This window comes from Gambusia affinis, linkage group LG14 (assembly GCF_019740435.1).
Source record: "Gambusia affinis linkage group LG14, SWU_Gaff_1.0, whole genome shotgun sequence".
Lineage (NCBI taxonomy): Eukaryota > Metazoa > Chordata > Actinopteri > Cyprinodontiformes > Poeciliidae > Gambusia > Gambusia affinis.
The window spans coordinates 24,851,148-24,873,755 of NC_057881.1; the positions used below are offsets into that span (position 1 = coordinate 24,851,148).

A 22,608-nucleotide genomic window follows, 5' to 3' on the forward strand; every position below is an offset into this window, starting at 1 on the left:
GACTATATTGCTGAAATGCGAACAGGAAAATAATTTGCTCACAGACAGCCCTTCTATCCTGTCTGTCTATTCCTCGCATAATGTTATCAGTTGCTTATTTAAGAAGAAGGAGAGGGGGGGACAGAGAGGGGTCATTTCCTGTGTGAATCTGAAACATGTGAAGAATGTCTGGCTGCAGAAGACTGCAGCAGAAATGGAGATGATAAACATCTGCAGATTGTGTCAGTTTGGCCTGAAGAAGGCGATTAGAAACCCAGTAGAGCATTTTTCTGTTCCCTCCCAACCAAACCAGTCACTCTGTCCCTGTTCTTTGTCTTGCAGGAGAATCTGGCCTGGGGAAGTCCACGCTGATCAACTCGCTCTTTCTCACCGACCTGTACTCCCCAGAATACCCCGGTCCTTCCCACAGGATCAAAAAAACTGTCCAGGTAGAGGCGCTCATGGAGGGCTGCTGTCCACTTCTCTCTCTCACCCACTGCAGTATTGTCATTCTATCAGTCTCTCTGGGTTTATATTGTGATAATAATGAAACATTTCAGTTTTATTGTTTGAGGCTAACGATTAATGAGGTTTGCTTTACTCTGACACTAGTCTGTATCAGTATCCAACCTGGTTACTATGGTAACAGCAAGGTACCTGTCTATTGCAACAGACAAGATTGAGGCAATATTTTCTAATAACATTTTCATTTTGATTTTCTAATGTCCTGCAGCCCTACTGGGCAACATAATAATTAATAAGATGAGGCTGATGCAGACTGGAAATATTTGCATGTATTCCAGGTTATAATCTGTCTGTATTATATTGAGTCAATGCTTTCTTCTGCAAAAGAACGTTATTGATTTTGACTTCCCATCAAAAGTCTGAATATTATTTCTGAACATAAAGTTCTAAAAAAACTGACTGTATGGATTATTAAAGGATAGCTGCAGCTATAAAGAACGAGGAGATGGTTTGTGTAATCTCTGCATAATTATTGCCAGGGCCAGGACCGCAGCCACTTAATCTCATTTGTGGCCATAATTGAAGTCTAAAGTTTGGAACTAAACACACCCAGATGTGTTGTCGTTTGAGCTGCAAAGTATAAATGTCACATGTGTCTCTTTATTGGGTACTGAAATAAATCTATAGGCAAACCAACACGTTTATTGGACAGTGAATAAGACGTTTGTTGCAACAGTTAGAAGCTAATTGTTGGTCTTGATTTTAATTTTTTTTTATCTTCAGATTATTGGTCAAAACAGATTCAGATGAGAAGAATACAAATTAATATCAGTACCATGGTGTCTTACACAAATATAAAAAAATATAGTTAATATTCATTTCCTTTTCAGATCAGCTACAATTACTAAATGCTTTCCTTTTTTTTTTTTTTTTTACCACTTCTTTTAGATTCTTGGTTTTTGATAGAATTCCCATCCCACTGTTTGACTTTGGTCACGTTTACTGGTTTCCTTCCACAAACTTCTCCCAATAGTTTGCTGTAATTTTGTCCCATTCCTCCTGACAGGACAGGTTAGCAGCCCTAACACCTTCTCACACATTTCCTATAATCCAGGTATCAGGACTTTGTGACATTCATTCTAAAACATGGAGTTTACTGTGCATAAGCCCCTCACTAAATGATCTGGTGCGATGTTGAGCACGGTGTCCATTTGAATGACCCATGAGGGTCCGGACTTTAACTTCCGTGGTGATGCCTTTAGATACTTTTTCCAACCCCATTCCAGTTTTTTTGTACGCTGCACCAGTCCCTCCTGCAGCTAAGCTTACCTACAACATGATACTGCCACCCCCATACTTCTCAGTTGGAGTGTTCTCAGGCTGCAAACTTCCCCTTTTTTCTTCAGATGTAACAACGGTTGTTATGGCCAAAGCGTTTCATTCGGGTGTCATTAGACTCCAAGGCGAATATCCAAAATAAACCTATTTGTATCTCTGTGTAGTTGAGAATTTTTTCTTATAAAGAGCTCAAATAGAACAACTTTCATTTGACTGCAGGACACCACAGGAAGTTCTAGGGGCAGCCTGCGCTGCATTGCTTGCCATCAAGCTAAATGCAGACTATGCAGAGCCAATCAGTGGCTTCAATAATGGCACTACTGCAATGAATGAGACACAACACAAACACCACAGGGCCGTACTGTGCTTCACTGCAGCTTGACTGAACTCACAGATGAACTTGAGGTGTGAGTAGTTTTATTTTCAGTCTGTGAATGTAGTTCAGCAGGAAGGTTGTATGAGAATTTCAACTTTAGGATTTTTAGAATTAGAACCGCAGATGGGCTGTGCTTGTGGAGGAATGCAGTTCTCCTCCTGACGTCTTGGCTGATTAATGATTTTTAAATGATGTCACAGAGGGTCACAGTGTATTTCATTTGTTGCTTTGAAATGCATGCATAGCTGTATATCCTGTTAAAGATGCAGTATGTAACTTTTCTTAAAAAATAAAAATAAAAAAATAAAAAGATTTTTTTTTTACATTTGTCAAACTGTCACTATGTCATGGGAGCAGTAAATAAATAATCTGTGTATTATGAAGATTTTATGACCTGGTAAGAAAAACCTGGAAGCTGGAAGGTTAGAAATCCTACGCAGATGTTCAGTCTGGTTTAATATTTACTTCCACCCTTCTTGTTGCATCAGATTTTAGTTGGTGATTATTTCAGTTTTAATGGAGAAAGATAAACATTTTCTGATGTCAAGCAGTTTAAAGATAAGCTTCTAAAAATAACGGCTGTGCAGCAATGTGTGTTCACTGTAGAACTCATACTAGTACATCACAGAGAAGAACTAGTTTGGCCACTCAGAACATGGTGGATGCGGGAGATATTTGAAAACAATAACTTGTTTTCATTTTTTATGTGTTGTGGACCAGGGATTTTATGGATAACTATCTGATAGCAGTGATATAACGTTACCAGGTTATTAGAGAGAGGTTATCTTCTGCAGGAAAAATGAAGGCTGGATGTAATAGCTGGTTTTGGTTGAGGTTTCTCTGCAGTGATAGTAGATCTGCTCCATGTCAGTGTGTGTTGGGCTTCAAACCAAACGAGCTCGTACCATGACAAGTATATTCTACTGAAGTATATTCTACTTCCCTGAGCCAGGAGTTTCCTGTTTGGCTCTATGTAGGCCTGGATTAAATCCTATTTATTGGCCTCATTTCTCAAAGTGACAAAGATCCTTCATACTTTTATTTTTTTCATGACTTCCTGTAAACATCATTTTCAAAACAGTGATGAAAGCGACATCCTCTTCCTGTATTTGTTACACACACAAAATATGACAGAAATCTTAATTAGTGAGTTTAACTTGACAGGTTAAAGCTTCAGAAGGAAACACAATGAACCCAGAAAACTGCTGTATCTGCTGTCACATCCAACATGGATGTCGATCCATGATCCACTTGATCAATGGAAGAAAGAACCCCTCAGAGATTTTAATTCAATTTCTCCCACTTCCTCTGGCATATATTTATAGGTCTGTTTTCAAGTGAATCTTTAGACGTTACTTCTGCTTGCGGTAGCAGATGGGGAAGGATCACTAACAACCCACACCTGTAGCTTGAACTGCAGCTTCCTGTTGAAAGAGAACAAGTGAAGCAGTTGGTGTAAAGAAGGGGGGTACCTCGCCCTTCTCTGTTCATTCTGATCTTCTACTTTACTCTAAATCTCAGCTAATTCCTGGCAGCATACTGAGGGTCTCTGTATATCCTCAACTCACTGCTGCTTCCAATTTGTTTACACTCCTCAGCTCTTAAAGAAGATTTAGGATGTGTGTGTGTGTGTGTGTGTGCGTGTGTATGTATATGTGTTCCCATAGACGTTATGCTTCAGGATTCACCCCTTGCTTCAGTCCTTGGGTAATTGGGGGCTTTAAGTGAAGCTTACTAGTAGATCACTGAGATGATTACAGCAGAGAACAGACAGCTCTTGTTCTTCAGCTCTCCAGGAACCACAGACTGAAGATTTGAACACATTTGTGGTTCCTTTATTGGCAAAGACTGCCAGAATGTGAGGACACTGTCAAGAATGCAGTTTGTCATATAATCCAGTATATAATCCAGTACGTTGGGGTGTTAGCTGGACGTGAGAAAACCTGGGTGGGTGTCTTTGTAGTTCCTGGCTAATTTGAGCACATGAGGCTGGGACTTGGTGATTAGCCAACAAGCTGCCTGGGGAATGAGCACATTCTTGTCCTGCTGACGCACAAACACGTCCCGGGTTCTAGGAACTAGTTCACTGAAGACTTAGTTTCATTTTGCTCAGGACAAGCATGTACAGGTGTGTCATATAGGGACAGAATCTTTTACTAGCTTGCAATTTGATTTTGACTTTTAGGGCAACAATTTGATTCGCAATTAATTTTTGAGTCGAAACAATTATTCATAATGATTTATGTTTTAATCTAAAGGTATGAAGTCCTTGTAGTTATTAAGTGAAGAATCATACAAATTAATGATTCCTCACTAATAATGCTTCACAGTTGTGATAATTCTTCATCACAACAGATAAACGTTAATTTCCTCTGTGGATAGAGAATGTCCTGCATGGATAGAAAAAGGAAACCAACAACCACTGGGTTTGTTTTATTGTTTAAAATCAATTTGACATTTTGAATTGATTTTTAATCACTGCAAACTGGGCTTCATTTATCCTAGCATCTTATATTAGCCATAAGCATGGCTAGCACTAGAAAACCATCAGTCTGTGTGTATTTCCCAGAGAATTGATTCCCTTGTCTCTGCTCTGACAAAAGAAAAAGGATAAGAACAGTTCAGTGAACCGGATGTGGTAGAAAACACTCTTCTTCTTTAAAAAAAAAATCAGAAGTCTTTGTGCTTATTCTGACTTCATCTTTAAACATCTTACTGATACTGAAAACTGAAAACTTTTGAGTCATCAAAACTCATTTTAGGAATGTGCATTGAAGAGTTGCTTATAGGAGCAACTATGGGAGGATTTCTGGTTTCTTTAGAATGATCTGTAGTGAGACTAGGAGCCCTGGAGACTTTCTGCTCTGAAAAACCTGATAAGGAAACGTAGCTGCCTTGAATAGAGAAAAACAAAACAATGTTTGGAGCCCAAGTGGAAAAATGCAGCTGCTAGAGGCTCCAGGTAGCTGCTTGGCCAGGCTGGTTTGGAAAATACAGTGAAGTATGATTGGAAACCGAGTTCCAACATAATTTTGCTTTTACTTTAAAATCTGCTCTGATGACCTGATAATCATGTGTTTGGACCACATGCTACATAACTGCTTTACTCACCCAACGTCTTGGGAAACTGACCAAATCATCCAAATAGATGTGAAGCAACATAAAGAAGTATTTGATGACTACATGAATGAATTAGTGGAGTTTTCATTAAACTAAGTGCAACTTCTAACAGATGCCTTGGTTCAGTTTTTGTAATGTAATCTTAAATCAAGTCACATATGGTTTGAAAAGTAAAGTGTTCTTCTTTGTCTAATTTTATGAACAAACCGTTTAGATTCAGCCACATGATGATGCTAATATTAGCTTCCAGGACTCTTTGAAAACCTCCAGTCATAAAAGTGACAGCAGATTACATCAGTAGAACTGAGGCTAGCTTAGTCTGGGTGCAGGAGGTGCAGAACATGTTTTCACAGGAAGGAAGTAAAGCATGACTTGGTAGATTGTTTTACTTCAGAACACATGCTGTCTCACCAGGACTGTCCTTCTCCCCATGATGCACCAGAGCAGGAAGGTGGATCTGGTCTCCAGCTTTTTCCCATGAGTTCACTGTTTTTACTGGGCGTGTCTGCGGATTGAGTCAGCCCTGTTGCGCAGTAGATGGAAGTCTGTTTCAAGTTGTCTCCACAACAATCCTACACACTTACACGATGGTCAACCAGTTAACATCTTCATAGGTCTTTTACTTTGAAACATAATAATTTATGGTTTGTTTTAAATTATACTCTTAAATGAATGCATTTATTTTTTTGCTGTAAATACCTTCATATTTATGTGTATATTGCATATATTTCTTACATTGTTTGCACTGTTGTGAAGCTGGCTTTAATCTCATTGTACATGTTGTACAGTGACAAACATTAAATTGTAATTCTGACCCGACTGGATGCATCTCGTCTCTCTCTCAAGAGGTTTCCTGTTGAAAGCAGATCTGCTTTCAACAGATCTGCTGATTGAATCAAAGTTGATCTGCTGATCACGAGTTGTGTCTCGACCCCACACTGGTCTGCTGATCAAAGCCCACTCTACCCCCCAACCCTACTGATGCCTTCAGAGGCATCTTTGTTCTCTTGGTTCTTCCTCACCAAAGAAACATGATCCGTGCTGCTCTTACTTGTTATGCTGTGGATTCTTCCATTGCGTTATGGGAACTTGCATGTTGTGACTGCTCTGTTTGTTTTATCCCCAGTTTCTAAATGAGACTATAACCAACACAAACCCCGTTTTCTACACTTGTTCTTATTGATGACAGGTGGAGCAGTCCCAGGTTCTGATAAAGGAAGGAGGGGTCCACCTTCTGCTGACCATCGTTGACACGCCTGGCTTTGGGGACGCCGTAGACAACAGTAACTGGTGAGCTCATCTATATGTTACTGTTGATGGCTGCAAAAGTATTCATTTTGCTTAATCTTTGCCCCATTCTATCTGGTTCTAGCCACAAACGTTTGTGTATTTTATTTTAATGTTTTGTGATAAAAGGTGAGCAGAAATGCGAAGTGGAAGAAAAATAATTTGTGGTTTTCAGCATTTTTTCCTAAAAACCATCTGAAAAAGAGTGTGGGGCATGTTCGGATCAATACAATCCACTGGCAGCAAGAACTGACATTTGCAGTTCAGCAGTAGTCATGTAGAGGGACATAGCAAATGAATGACTGGTGCTATATCTGGTGAAAACACTGCACATTACTGACGCAATATCCTCATGGTGAAACGGGGTGGTGGCAGCATCATCATGGGGGAAAACTGTTCTTCAGCAGGGAAGTTGGTTAGACTTTCTGGAAAATTGGATTTAGCAAATTTTGGAAAGAAACTTTGTAGTCAGACAACGAGCTTCAGATTCCAGCATGACAGTGACTGTAAACATCCCAGCATAACTATAATAAGGTAGTAAAGGACAGAATGGCCCAGGGTTGAGTTCTACAAGCAGACAGGCTCTCCATCCAACCCAAATGAACTTGAGCTGGTGGTTTATAAAAGACAGAGGAAGCAAGTTTATGTTGAAAGCTGCTCGCCCTGTGAAACCTGCTTCTAAACAGTATTTATTCAGGGAGGATGAACGCAAACATTCTCCGCATTTTCCAGGTTTCAGTCAGTACAAAAGTTTGGAAACCATGTATCATTTTCCTTCTACTTGACTGTTTTGTGCTGCTCTGTCACATGACATCCCAATAAAATACTTTAAACTTGGCAAGTTTATAGATGTTAGACTGTAGAGCAGAATGTTAGACTTAGATTATTTATTTTTTTGCTCTGATATTTAACCTTAAATTCTAAACCCCTCTGCTCTTTCCAGCTGGCAGCCGGTGACCGACTACATCGACAATAAGTTTGAGGACTTCCTCAACTCAGAGTCACGGGTCAACAGACGGCTGATGCCGGACAGCAGAGTGCACTGCTGCCTGTACTTCATCGCTCCGTCTGGTCATGGGTGAGTGCTGCTGTGGAGTTTCAGGTTGTGACTGCTAACAGGCAGTCACACTGTTGGCAGTGTGTTTACGCTGCCAGCCCGGCTGTATGCTGGCCCCCCTCAGGCCCATCCTGCCTGCGGCCTCGTAGCTGGCTAAGCGGCTGGAATAATATTGGTGTAATCTGCCCTGAGCTCACAGACCTGGAGACCTCATTCCTCTCATCTGCTGCTGCTGCTGCCAAACTCCCTCACACACACATACACACCCACGCACTCACACACGCACACCAACACACACACCAAGATTCACAGGACTCCTTAACCAGAAGAGGGTTTTGTTTTTGATGCTTGTTGAGCCTGTTGGCCCACAGTGACCCGGTGTGCTGGACTGTGTCCACCTCTGAGGTCTGCCACCATATGGGCTGAGTTTATTTGCAGCATCTGCTGCTGAATGGGGAGTCTGGGTTTCTGCTCCTCAGTCAGTCAAAACAACAGCTTTGCCTAGGCTGGGAATGGGTCCTAAACATGTTGATAACAATCCTGATTCTGATTCAGATATTATTGGCCTTCTATTGTAATAGGTTTGCGTGTGTAATGGTGCCTGAGTCGGTGCAATTTGTTATCTGTAGTTCTGGTCGTGAAACCCGCCAGACCCTCCCTTAGACACTCCCACTATGGCAGCAAACTGACAGCTGCACATGGGCTCCTTAAATCTGTCACACCATACAGATCAGCATTGCTTTCTGAATGAACCCAGTATCATGAACTCTCCTCTGTCCTACTAACTGAAACCTTGTGACTTGCTGCTGTCTCCAGGCTGAAGCCGCTGGACATTGAATTTATGAAGCGGTTACATGAAAAAGTCAACGTCATTCCCCTCATCGCCAAAGCTGACACAATGACTCCGGAAGAGTGTCAACAGTTCAAAAAACAGGTGTGTGTTTACCGTCTGCCAGCAGCTGCACTCAGCCTCCTCTTCAGTTCTACAGTTTTACTGAGTTGTTTAGTGTTCTAAAGGTGTTATAAACCCGACAAATACACCTTAAACTTATTGATTAAAGACTAATTTAAATAATTGCATACTTTATTACTGCTCTGTTTTGGGCCTACATTTGCCCAAAACAAAGCTTGTGATTACTTACTTAGGAACTAGCATAGCGTAGCCGAGGGCAATAGGTAGGATGTGAGCAGCGCTTACACAAGGATGATTGACAGCACTTGATTCTGACTGCTGTATTTCTGCAGATGCCAATAGGAGCTCAGAGAGGAGGCAGAGATGATCTTCCTCATTTTATATTGTTAAGACATAGTGATAGTTTTAGCAAATTTGTAAAAAAAATAAAATAAAATAAAAAAGATCTACATCAGAATTACATCCTGCAGCTATAACAGGAAACTTCTACCTCTTCATCATACCTGGATACTGGTACAACCCACACAGTTTCATGTTCATTAAAGAAACCACAACATTTGAATTGTCAGTCACTATGACTTCAGGACAGAGTTCATAGCTTCCTGTTGATTTCTCTGTTCTGTCATTGTTGATATTTTGCTCCACCTACTTTTTTTCCCCTTTAACTCACTTTTGTCATGTTTGATGTTGTTTTTAAATTAATACCTCATCCAAACTGTCCTGATTATACCGTATTAAAGAAAAAGACCTAGTTATTATTTCATAAATATGGAGGCAGATTATTTTCCCGTTGATGCTGTAATGTGTTTGAGATTCTGCATCAGCCTGCAGGATTTTCTCTGCACTCTAATATTTCCAGATCAGTCATTTGTTACATTACAGCTCATATTAATTTGCTTTGTTCATTTGGAGACGTTTCTGATTTAACCATTTTAGTTTAATTAATTAAAATCAATTTATTACATAACATATCTTTATTATGTAGCCTCATAGACTACATACAAGTTTGTGTTGTTTAATGACACTGATAACAGCTGCACTAATGCTGCTTTATGCTTTATAACGTCAGAGCAACCTGGCTGACCCGGTCTGACCCCCTGCTGTGTATTGACCCCCTTCAGCTGTAACTATTGATGTTTCTGGGTATTTGTCTCACGTCCCACATCCCTCTGTTCCTGTGCTGCATGCAGATCATGAAAGAAATCCATGAGCATAAAATCAAAATCTACGACTTCCCAGAGACGGACAATGAGGAGGAGATGAAGATGATCAGAAAAATCAAGGTCAGCTCCTCCTTGACTCTCCTCTGTGACCTTTAAAATGGTTTCAGATGCATGTTTCTGGTCATGCCTCTGAGACGGTGGTCTCTAGCGGTGGTCCATGCGGCGTGTAACCGGCGTCCTCTCCCTCCAGGATCGTTTGCCTCTGGCTGTAGTCGGCAGCAACACGATCATCGAGGTCAACGGGAAGCGGGTCCGGGGCAGGCAGTACCCCTGGGGCGTGGCTGAAGGTGAGAGCTGTTAGCTTATCAATAGCAGCCAGTGGGGCGTCCCACTCATGAACACCTCACAGTTTCCATTCCACGCATGTTGAGCTGCTGACACACTAGAAAATAGAATATTAGAAAAAAGTTCACTTATTTCAGTAGTTTATCACTAAGAGAAACGCATCATGTAGATTATTTCACACATGCAAATTCTTTTTTCTGATGCGCATTGTCAACTTCATAAAATAATGGAATCAATAAAAGAAACATTTTTTGCCAAAAGCTATTTTGGCAAAGAAATCCCTCCTTTTTATTGCCAAAAGATGATTTAAGTGAAAAAAAAAATCACTTTTGGAAAAAAAGACCATTATTTTAGTGGCGGTACTGAAATATACTGAAAGAGAGAGAAAAGAGGAGAGAATGTGAATGAAATATATTGAAATGTGTTGTTATATGTGACAGAAATAGTGTGAATATGATTGAAATGCATTGTGGATATTTTAAGTTCCCAACATCAGCTTGTTCCGTTTTTGATGACAAGATAACTAACCTGTAGCAAATTAATGAACATATAAAGTTCATATGTCTTAACTCTAACCTGTTAGAACTACATTTCTGTTTATAGCTCAAGTGAAGAAAAACATAATCAGAATAAAAGATTGTCACTCTGAGGCAGGCAGCAGGACAGACTACAGATTTCAGTTGCTCAGAGGATGTGAAAGTCTCACGCTGTTTGACGTGACACAGGAAGCTGCCGTGGCTCTGTGGGAGACCTGTTGAACATCTGCAGCACACAGAGCAGCAGATGACTGAAGCAGTAAACACAAGTTAAACATCATAAAGAATCTGCTTGGATCAATATGGAAAAAACCAAGCCAAAGGACTGAACACAACACGACCAATTAAGACGAGTTGTAGGCGTGCTGCTATGAAACTGGTTTTGGGCGAAGGTTGGCCGTCCTCTGGGAGGAAGATCTGGAATACCAAAAATGTTTTTGGCAACATGTCAGCATAAATATAAAGAGCAGGCGGGAAGAGAGCGAGACGGAGGGCAAGGTCCCTGAGAAGCTATGCAAGTCACTCTACCACAGAGAAACCTCAGAGGACTGTGGTGAGCTTCACTGTGGAGGAATGCATGGGCTGCCACACTGTGGCATGTTACGGTACTGCAGCAGGCAGGCCTGTTTTTACCTTGCTTAGTTCCACACTGAGCTGCTGCCTGGTGCACATTTAGATGTAATGAATAGTGATTTGGTTTACAAGGAAAGTCTGAAACTTAAGGTTAGAGTTTGGGAACACTGTGAAGCCTCACTGTTAGCAGCTCTGTTTCAACCATTTCTCTTTTATCTGCAGTTGAAAATGGAGACCACTGTGATTTTACTATTCTCCGTAACATGCTGATAAGGTGAGTGAAAGCCCACATCTCTCTACTGCCTTTACAGCCTAAAGAGCCATTTTTACACTCAGGACAGAAAGTTAAATCTCATTTAGAGCCACAAATTTTAGATGACTTTCTGAAAAAAGACAGCTTATAATTTTAGATGAATATCTTCTACAGGAAATGTGTTGTCCTTTTGAAAGAACCACCATTTGATTTTGATTTTGAGGATTTAAAATACAGATCAAATTATAAAGGACTAAAATTTTTGTTTGTTGTTATATCTATAATTAAAAATATTAGCTGGTTCTTCTTAATTTTTTGCCAAAGTTATTAAGAACCATTGTTGCAGGTTGTTGACTTCTGGTATACATGATCTCACTTGGATGACATTGCAGCTTACCAAACGAGAAGTCCTGTTGATTCATCCCATAGAGGAGGTAACAGACTTCTTCTTGGTTTCAGGACTCATATGCAGGACCTGAAGGATGTCACTAACAACGTTCACTATGAGAACTACCGCAGCAGGAAGCTGGCTGCTGTCACCTATAATGGTGTTGACAACAATAAGAACAAGGGCCAGCTAACCAAGTGAGTTTACCACACCAACCTCCTACAGGTCACATTGATGAAGAAAAGACTCCTAGGATTAGCTTAGTGGCCCAGCTGGAGGTTCTGGGAGCTGATTGCTCCCAGTTTGACCCTGAAGTTCCCTTCAGACCACAGGCTGACTAAAGCTTCACTGATTCCTTATCCAAACGAGCCAGCACTAACCCCACTAACTGGTCATCAACTGGATTTAATCCAACTCTAACTGAGGCCCCATCTGACTGCTATACCAATAACTCCAACTGTCTCTATCCACCAGCACACTGTCACAAGCTAATGCATGATTTATGGCAGCATGCTAAGTGTCTGTGCATTTCTTTCTTTCTTTGTTTTTAGACCTGACACACCTGATGACATGTAAGTTGCCTCACTTCTTCACTCCCTTGAGAAAAGGCTCCAGCTTCACCTCTCCTGACTCCTATCTTATTTTCAACTGCATTGCTTTTAGTCTGTTTGCTCTCTGTGAAATCTGGAGGTTTTATCAAGGAATGCTAAGTCCTTACCAGGTAGAGGAATTGGGTGAATACAACGTGAGATGTACATGAACATGCTTGTTTTCTAAAACCAGAAGAACCTTAGGGTTCATTCTCACCAGCCGTTTAGCCCACTTTAATTCCAACTGCAGTTTATTACACATCCTGTTATTGCTGTTCGTCTCACCTTGCAGTTACCTTACTCCTAAACCATTCACTGTTGGACATAGATGAATATTTTCGTCTGGAATCAGTAAAATCTTTATAATGCTAAAACATTCAGCTGTGTAAGCTAGCTATGAGCTAGCTTACAGGCCTAGCTGGTGAGCTTTTAGAATCAGCAGCTAGGCCGGGTCATAATGACACTTTACTTTAAATTGTCCCAGAAATTATGCTGTTAAACCATATTGTCATCTTCTTAAACATTTTCAACTAATAAAGTTATAATAATGCACACCCTCTGAAAAAGAACATCCATTTATAACACCATTTAACAGTGAAACTAGAAAACATTTTAAATATTCAAAATAAATCAACGAAATAACCAAAACTACATTAGCTAAAACGGATCATTAGTTATTATGTTTGAACAATATTAATCATTCAGCTCAGGCAGGGAAAACAGGCGAGAAAAAAGATCAAACTAACCACTTGGTTCTGGGTGCCAAATGTTTGTGTATCAAAGGGAAGCATCTCTTTGAGCTCATTATTAATTTATCGTGCGGTTCATTGATTTGTTGCTTATCATGACACAAACAGATCATTTATAATCCCCATTGTGCTTCAGATGTATAAATCCCCCTCAGCTCCCACTGGGCCTTCCAGGCAGACGTTGGAATGCTGATCGTTGTGTTTTAGTATTTCTCAGAGATCTGGCTGGAAGTCAGAGGGAGCATGGTTCATCTGGGTGACTGGCTGGTTTTCAGCTCCGATGAGAGCCTTCCCAGTACATCATAATGAATATCAGTGAAGTGATATTCGCTTCCATCCCTTCTGCTCAGACGGAAACAAGAAGCCAGTTTACCTCTCTGTCTGTGAAACTCTGGCTTCGGGTTGGTTCTGCTTCCTCACTCTGTCAGCTCTCTCTGAAAGCAGTCTGCTATCGAAGGCTTCCAGTGACAACAGTCCTCTAGAGCTTTCCCTCCTTTCCTACGTCTACTTTTGGGGATTGTTCCTCTGGGAGGTGAGGAGCCTGTGAGCATCTGCTGTGTATGAACCTGTGTCCTTGTCTCCAGGAGCCCTCTAGCTCAAATGGAGGAGGAGAGGCGCGAGCACGTGGCCAAGATGAAGAAGATGGAGCTGGAAATGGAGCAAGTGTTTGACATGAAGGTCAAAGAGAAGGTCCAGAAGCTCCAGGACTCTGAAGTGGAGGTACACGGCCGAGGCAGGATTAAATCTGTTTGTTTCCCAGAGCAGATCTCAGAACGGATTCTATTGTCTCTGCAGCTCCAGAAGCGTCATGAGCAGATGAAGAAAAACCTGCAAGCTCAGTACAAAGAGCTGGAAGAGAAGCGGCGTCAGTTTGAGGAGGAGGTGAACACCTGGGAGACCCACCAGAGGATCCTGGAGCAGCAGAAGCTAGAACTTAACAGGTAATGGAATGGAATAAATCTTTGTTTGTGTTCACGACGGAATATGTCAGAGAGGGAGAAAATAATGGGAGAAATAATAATCAACCTTTATAACACACAAAAAAAATGTTTTTAAACTTTTATCCAGTTCAAAAACATTTTGAACTGGATAAAATGTTTCTGAACATATCCAGTTCAGAAAGGAGTAGGAAGACGCCAAAGCTAATCAACCTAACTAGTCAGACTTAAATTTTATTGTCATTAAACAAAGATGCTACAGTAAATTTGGCAGCGAGATGTTGTAGCTTGGCTACCGGAGAAAAAATCCTGAAAAACTGCAAGAGTGACTATAAATACATATACATATATACAAGTAGGGCTGGGCAATTGATATTGATAATATGTTTTGCGATATATAGTTATTGGTTTATGACAATATGTATCTCAAATAACAATGTGTATCACCAAAGAAGCGATGAATATCAATAGAAAATACATCTGGTAGAACGTTAAATAATTTTGCTGAAATCCAATTCAGAATCACACAGCATTCTGGGAGATGTAAGTAGATTAAAGACTTTAGCCACTCAACCACTTCAGCTAAATTAGGTTGGTGGTATCAACTAACTCTCTCACTATTTAGTTACCTAGCAACAACCTGTTGTGTAATGTGTATATCAACAGGTTCAGGTAAATAATAATGCAGTAAATAAAAATGAATAAAAAACAAAAGCTAGAATAAGCATTATACAAACAATAGTATATATATAGGCAGATTAAAGACTTTAGCCACTCAGCTAAGCTAGGTTGGTGGTATCGATAGATAGATAGATAGATAGATAGATAGATAGATAGATAGATAGATAGATAGATAGATAGATAGATAGATAGATAGATAGATAGATAGATAGATAGATAGATAGATAGATAGATAGATAGATAGATAGATAGATAGATAGATAGATAGATAGATAGATAGATAGATAGATAGATAGATAGATAGATAGATAGATAGATAGATAGATAGATAGATAGATAGATAGATAGATAGATAGATGGATAGATAGATAGATAGATAGATAGATAGATAGATAGATAGATAGATAGATAGATAGATAGATAGATAGATAGATAGATAGATAGATAGATAGATAGATAGATAGATTGATTGATTGATTGATTGATTGATTGATTGATTGATTGATAGGAGGCACCATTAAGACAGTCAATAAAGATATTGCACTTAGCATTTTCAGACAGTCTGAGTGTGGAGATTATTGGTGTTGAGCAGCCATGTCTCATCCAGGGTCAACATAGTGCATTTCAGTCTAGAATGTAAAATCCATATATGTGCCACCATATAAATTCATGGCACAATGAAAGGAAAGCCAGATGTCTATTCTTTCAAAATTATATCTGCACAATTCATTTATTGTGCAATCTATCACCTTGTTTCTGAGCGGGAGCCGTGCATTTCTGTAGATGGCTGTAGGACCACAGGGAGGAGGAGATTGATCTTTTCATAGATTCATGGCTCATTATAATGTCAGGACATGGTGACAGTTTAAACAAATACATTAAGAACTATATCTTTAAAAAAAGTTACATGCTGCAGCTTTAATGTTGTCTGATCCCTATTAGCAATGCTCTCTCATCAGGTTTTAGATCAGATGACGATTAAATGTGTTGACTTGTAAACTTTGCGTTTCTGCTCTGGTTTCTTCAGGACCATTGACAAGGGCAAGAAGAAGAAGATCTTTTAATCTTTCTCTGGACTGTTGGTTCTGATCTGCCAAGCTGCCAGTCGTCTGCTGATCAAAGTACTCCCACCGTTTGACCACCTTACTGTGTGACTACCAAGTGAAAGCCAGTGGGCAGCATAGTCTGAGTTTAACCTTAAATAACGCTCATTATCTCTTTTCTGGATCTATTTTGGGGCACACAAATGTACGCAAAGAAACATGACTACTATTTTATCTTCCTGATTCAAACAGATGGAGTTCAGTCATTCTTTGCCCTTTGTTCTTCTGCTTTGGGAGTATTTCATGCTGCACAATCTTTTTAAGCCAAAACCCAAACAAAGGGTCAGCCCACCACTTCCTGTACACTCAGAGTATTAGGCTGCAGTTAACATGAGCCACTGCTGCTTTAACTAAAACTGTAACCAGGTATAGCAGTGTTTACTCATGATTGTTCATAATTTCTTCCCTTCTGTTCTTTCCTGTTGGCCTGTGTATAGAGACGGTGTTTAATGTGAGTGTTGTAGATGGTGTTGCCCCTGGAAACCAAACAGACTCCTCAGTGGGTTCACGCAGATCGGAACCAATCAGGAGAGGGCGTTGGTCAGTCGGTGCTTGGATTAGACTTTTGGAGCTTCTACAGATTTTGCATAAGAATATTTTCCAACAGAAACTTCCTTTGAAAGATGAAGCAGACTGTCTGTCTGTCCTGCTTCAGGTTGACAGTAACCATCAGTTGGACTGCATCTATTTTTTGTAATGTTATGTTTTTAATGTACAAAGTCACAAAATAAAACTGTGATGGGGAAAATAAAGGATATTCATTCTAAGTCACAACATTTTAAAGAGTTTCATGGTGCAATAACTTTCAGTACAAATAGATTATTGAGGAAAAAATATACTAGCCATTAGTAAGCCAGCTGACCAGCAGTGTGCAGTAACAGGTGGGGAAAGGGCAGCACTTTGTGCCTTCGGACACTTCAGCATGTTCTCTCATAAAAGTCACTTTAATCAGAAATTCTGCAGTTTGGAAAGTGTCACTTTTTATAAGATTGGCTTAAATTAAAGTGACTGCCAGCCCAGTGAGCTGATGTCACATATTTTACTTTAGCTTTGTGTTAAAGGTTTGGAGTTGGCTGCAGGAATTTAGCACAACAGTACAAGATGTTAGTAAATGAAATGTAGTTCTTTTGTTGGGGTCCAAGGTCATCTCCAGTGTGTTGGTTTGGTTGAAGGTCGAGGTTTTCTGCACACAAACCACAGAGCCAGTCGACAACAGAAAAACCTGCTGTGAGGTGGCCCTAATTTAATGCATTGAAAATGCTTTAAATTATGAAAAATCAAAATATGAAAGATAAAATTACCTAGTCAATAGGTCATTCTATCAGTCAGCTGGAACCTTTGGCTGGTCACCTGACTTTCAGTCAGTCAACGGACTTTTTTAGTTCGCTGACTGACTAAAAAAAACGTGTAAAGTTAGACCTTTACAGTTCAAACTTTTTTAGTCAGACCTGTAGACGTTGTTGCAGTAAACAATGCGACTAAAGATAAACACATCATGGATGAGTTTCTCTAGATCTTGATGGGACATTAATTCTTTAATTCAGGAAATGTTCTTCAAGTGATAGAAGGCCAACTTTGTAACTGTCTTTATGTGTCTCTGAATGTTAAGGTCAGAGTTCATCTGATCTATGGTTTCTATCTGTAAAACTGAAGCTGAGTGTTGACTCTGTCGTTCCTCTTTGGGTCCAAAGATAAAAACTTCATTTTTGTTTCTGTTCATCTGGAGAAAGTTTTGGCACATCCACACATTTATGTCTTCTCAACATCTGTTCAGTGATTGGATGGCTTCAGGGTCTGTACACATTCACGTAGTCAACACATGAAAAAGAGAGATATAGAACTCATTCAGACCACAACAGACTTTTCATTTTTGTACTATCATGATGCTCCCCCAGGCCATGGTAGAAGGCCAAGTAGTCTATATCAAAAATCCCCTCTGTTGTTGATGTTCTCTGTGACCAGAGCCGTGTGGCCGGCATCAAATAGGAAGGTAAACAGATCAAACGCCACCAACCTTTAGGACACAGGCGTCAAACTCTGGTCCTGGAGAGCCAATGCCCTGCAACTTTTAGATGTGCCTCTGCTGCACCACACCTGAACAGAATAATTAGGTCATTAAGGTTCTGGAGAACAGATCTACACAAGGAGGAGGTAATTAAGTCATTTCATTCCAGTGTTTTGTACTTGTGGCACATCTAAAAACTGTAGGACAGCGGCCATCGAGGACTGGAGTTTGACACCCCTGCTTTAGGATATTGTGGCCTTAAAGCAAAACGTCCTGCAGTTTGCCCAGCAGGTGGCAGCATAACATTCCAAAACACTACTTCTTGATAGTAAGAGATGGCTCTGTCCCTGGATGAGGCATAGCTCTGTGTCTGAAATTTAACCAGGACACAGCTAATTTTACTGCAATTCTGTGTAGCAAAGGCAACCCAACCTGTCCCACACCCACCGCCCCATTTCTGTTGGCTTTACCTTTGACCCATTAAGCAGATGTCTTCTCTCTTACCTCCATGCCACTATTCTTCCTACAGGACAGATTAAAGGTCTTATTAAAAGCACAATGCTCCAGTGGTCTCATCAGTGTGTGGTTTTACTTTTTAGGAGTTGTAACAATGTCCTGGCTAGTAAAGCTTATTGGCGTTTTTGTGTTTTCCTGAAGTTTCCTGGAATCATTTGCAAAGTCCAAGGGAAGACTGCCAGGGGCTGTAGGTAAACACAGGATGTTCCCACGGCAACACCTTGAGTTAATGTAGAGTTTATGGGCTGTTACTTTTCACACAAGTGGTCCTTAATTAAATATTCCTTCTTTCCTCTTTAGTATAAAGTAGTCAACACAGCTGGGATTCTTCATTAGTTTTAAGGCTGAAGACATCAGAACTTGCTGTTACCTGGACTTCTGTCCCTGTATGGTGATACAGTCATGTGATTTGAGAGCAGATTACATAACAATTCCAGAAGGAAAACCCAGACATTCCTTACCCAGCAGTACTCTATAACTTATTCTGGCAGACCAGAAGCCATGTACAGTCCCTCCCTGGAATAAAAGGGAGGGTTCCAGAACATATCCTGGTCCAAAGTCTCCCATCATTTGTGAACATTCCATTAAGATACATGAACTTTGACCCCTGAACTGGACGGAGCAGTCCTCCTGGTTCCAGTTGAGGACTATGTCGTCCGACTTGGCCAGTGTTGACATTTTACCAAAAAGCTGAAGATGCTGAGTTGAAAGCTGCAGCATTGAACCATTATTCTTCATCCTCTTGGCAGGTGTAGCTATTAGGAGCCAGAGAATTCTGCTCTGCCTCTCATAGAGAGCTAAACGACTCTAACGGAACCCTCCAACAAGAGATGATTATGGGACAGATCAAGTTTGTCAGTCAGTATTAGAGGGGGAGTCAGAGTACTCTTGTTTTACAGATGACAAATATACTTTCAACATTTTAAATAAAACCTCTCATTAGCAAGTGTGTCTTGCCCACATTGCTCCAGCTGTGGTCTAATGGTACTTCAGGATAAACCCAGTTAAGTGAAACTGTAAAATGTAATTTCTCTCTTGCTTGTTCAAATAAAAGGCAGACCTTTTGGACCCAAAGCTGATGTTTGCAGAGCACACAGAAACTCTCGCCACCGGGCACGCTTCCTGTCTGCGTTGGGTTCCCCTGTTGCTGACTGGCCAGTGTGCACCTGAGGTCCACCAGGTTCAGACATTCAGCACACGGAGGACAGATTAAGAAGAGAGTAAAAATGTCTGCTTGCGTAATGTTCTTTGGCTTTCAACCCCAAGGTAATAGAAGTCTGATGAAACCAGGACATGAGAGGATCCCACCGGTGCCAATGAATATACTGCACACTCACCTGGTTTTCTACATTAACTTCACTTCTTTTCCATTCATTAAGTTTGAAGCACTCCTCTGGTTAAAAAGATGTGTACTTGTTAGCCCAGCTTTAAGCATTTGTTCTAAACCCATGTTACATAATGAGGTGGCAGTGTTCTGCATGCAGGCCAGGGGACATCCTGTCTGGAAATAGAGATGTAATGTGAGCCACAAGTTGCTCTACCAGCTGGCTGACTGCTGATCACACATCACAGGAACTGGCTCCTACCTAAACAGTACACTCACTTTGATTAGGTAAACACAAAGAGCAGAATTTGTATCTTCAAACAGATAACAGCATGTAGATAGAATAATATAATGCCTGCATTTCGATTTTCCATCATGTACATTAGTCCACGTTGTATTGTTCACTGTGTTTTGGCTGCTTCTACATTAGCAGTATTCTCATGAAGCCCCTCTGGCTTTGGATGTTGAGCCAATGGAAGGTTTTTAGATTTTGCTTTCAGAAAGTTGCTGCATAACCATGACAAAAATATTTATTTTTTTTACCACTGGGAACAGCTGATTAGCATCTCATGAGCTCAAATAAAAGCTGAAATATGACCCCAGAGGAGGTAAAAAAGAGACTTCTGGATGCAGAGCAGGACCAGAGAGCAGAGAGAGGAGGAGAAGTTCATGTTCATCATGATAAACAAGGATCCCCAAATCCAGCATCTCTTTAACCATACGGCCGGACAGAGATGCAAAGAAGAGTAGCAAAAGCAAATGAGGTGGATTAGTAGAGCTAGCTAACATCCAGGACATGGTATTGTGGAATATCGTCTCTGCTGTTAGCTGTTAGTGTCATAACAGTCATGTAATTGTGGCACAGCAACCGTCTTCAGCCAGAGGGATTTTCAGATTTATTACAAGACTGACTGCTACTGGAGATCCTTTCTGTCCACAGCATCACCATCCACAAGAGCAATTTCAAGATACTTGGATGATACGAGTTACAACAACATATTATTTTTCTTTGGGACAAATAAAGTAATTTTGAATTAAAGGAATATCACTTCCATTCTTTAATCGGACTGAAATTCTTCAAAAGGTAAAAAAAATAAATAAATAAAATAAAATAAAAAAATCTCACATCAACAAATAATTTGTATGCAACTAAATCTCCAGTGGTGTTTTGTTGCTACCTCCTGTACGATCTCCTTCAGACAGGAGGACATGTCCCCCTTCATAAGACTGCGGCCGGCAGACAGACTGGACCCTGCTGGACCCCAGGACGGAGTTACTGCCACAAAAAGAACCGGGATGAAAACTCTTGATACCAGAATGAACGGCATTAACCCCGTTTCATTTACAAGGAGGAAGAGGAGGAGTGTAGTCATGTCACATGCAGAACCCCGCCCCCTGGTGGAGAAGAGAAGTTCTGCTTCTACAAAGAAACTGGATCCAAAGTAAATATTCCGTCAGCCGTCTTGTGTAATCACTGACTATATCCAACCAGTACTGAAGATGAGGGTGGAAATGGACTGAACCTGGACCTCTTTTAGTTGGAAGTCACATGTTGTGAATAGAAGATAAATTAAACAGTGATGTCAAATCTTAATATGTGAAAACAGTTGAGGTCATTTCCCAGTGGTTCCTGTATGTTGAACCAGGGAGACATCTAAGAGTTGCAGGACACCGGCCCTTGAGGACCAGAGCCTGATCTATAGGAACCGAAAAAGAACTATAATACACACAGCTAACATTGTAGCTAAAAGTAAAGTTAAATAATATTAAGATGAAATAAAATATTAGGAAATCAACTGAGAGCTACTGTGATGGCTCAATGATACTGTCTCTATCTATAAATTGATTAGAACAGTTTTCTTCTTTCTCTGATTGGATCACCATAACAACCAGTTCAGATAAAATGTGCTTCATTTCATTTTTTATCATCAACATCTATCATCACTGCTGTGGTGATAGACCAGGAACAGTTTAGGACTGTCATATATATATATATATATATATATATATATATATATATATATATATATATATATATATATATATATATATATATATATATATATATATATATATATATATATATATATATATATATATATATATATATATATATATATATATCCTGCTGCAGAGAGTTCACAGCAAAGACAACAGGAAGACAAGTGTTTCATACATAGACACTTGTATGTATGAATATTAATATGCAGACAGTGTGGCAGTGAGAAATGTTCTGTTGCTGCAGAGAGGAGAGTCTCCAGGGTCTGACGGTTTAGATCAGTGTTTCCCAATTCCAGTCCTCGGGGCCCCCCTGCCTGCATGTTTTAGGTGTTTCCCTTCTGCCACACACCTGGATTGAATCTTTGGGTGATTAACAGGCTCCTGCAGTACTTGGTGGCTGCAGAAGATGTCATGCAATCATTTGAATCAGCTGTTCTGGTATAGAGGCACATCTAAAACATGCAGGCAGGGGGCCCCGAGGACTGGAATTAGGAAACACTGGTTTAGATCATGGGTGGGCAATCCTGGTCCTGGATGGTCAGTGTCCTGCAACTCTTAGAGTCTCCCTGGTCCAACACACCTGAATCCAACAGCTGAATCACCTCCCAAGTGCAGTCACATTCTCCAGAGTCCTGCTAATGACCTCATAATTTGACTCAAGTGTGTTGAAGTAGAGATACATCTAAAAGTTGCAGGAGACCGGCCCTCCAGGACCAGGAGTGCCCACCCCTGTTCTGGATAGTTTAGATTAAGGGTCCCCAACTCCAGTCCTCAAGGGCTACCATCCTGCAATTTTTAGATGCATCTCTGTTGAAACACACCTGGCACAAATAAACTGCTCATTACCAGCCTATTGCAGAGCTGATAGGATGCAGGTGAGGGAATTCAGACATTTTGGAGCAGAGATG

The 22,608-nt window shown here is 40.4% G+C and overlaps 1 protein-coding gene across 2 annotated transcripts in view; it reads left to right on the forward strand.

The window, feature by feature from the left end:
• LOC122843487 (septin-7-like) overlaps positions 1 to 16,625 on the forward strand; it is a 29,777-nt gene extending 13,152 nt beyond the window's left edge. Inside the window, exons 4-15 of one of the 2 annotated variants that reach the window (XM_044138268.1) lie at positions 322 to 428; positions 6,468 to 6,568; positions 7,509 to 7,643; positions 8,439 to 8,556; positions 9,726 to 9,818; positions 9,949 to 10,045; positions 11,375 to 11,426; positions 11,865 to 11,990; positions 12,345 to 12,365; positions 13,717 to 13,852; positions 13,928 to 14,073; positions 15,779 to 16,625. In XM_044138268.1, coding sequence (XP_043994203.1) covers positions 322 to 428; positions 6,468 to 6,568; positions 7,509 to 7,643; positions 8,439 to 8,556; positions 9,726 to 9,818; positions 9,949 to 10,045; positions 11,375 to 11,426; positions 11,865 to 11,990; positions 12,345 to 12,365; positions 13,717 to 13,852; positions 13,928 to 14,073; positions 15,779 to 15,815 — 1,169 coding nt within the window. In that variant the 3' untranslated portion in view covers positions 15,816 to 16,625. The remainder of the gene's footprint in view (positions 1 to 321; positions 429 to 6,467; positions 6,569 to 7,508; positions 7,644 to 8,438; positions 8,557 to 9,725; positions 9,819 to 9,948; positions 10,046 to 11,374; positions 11,427 to 11,864; positions 11,991 to 12,344; positions 12,366 to 13,716; positions 13,853 to 13,927; positions 14,074 to 15,778) is intronic. The other variant, XM_044138269.1, reaches the window with a different exon arrangement.
• Positions 16,626 to 22,608: the final 5,983 nt, after the last annotated feature.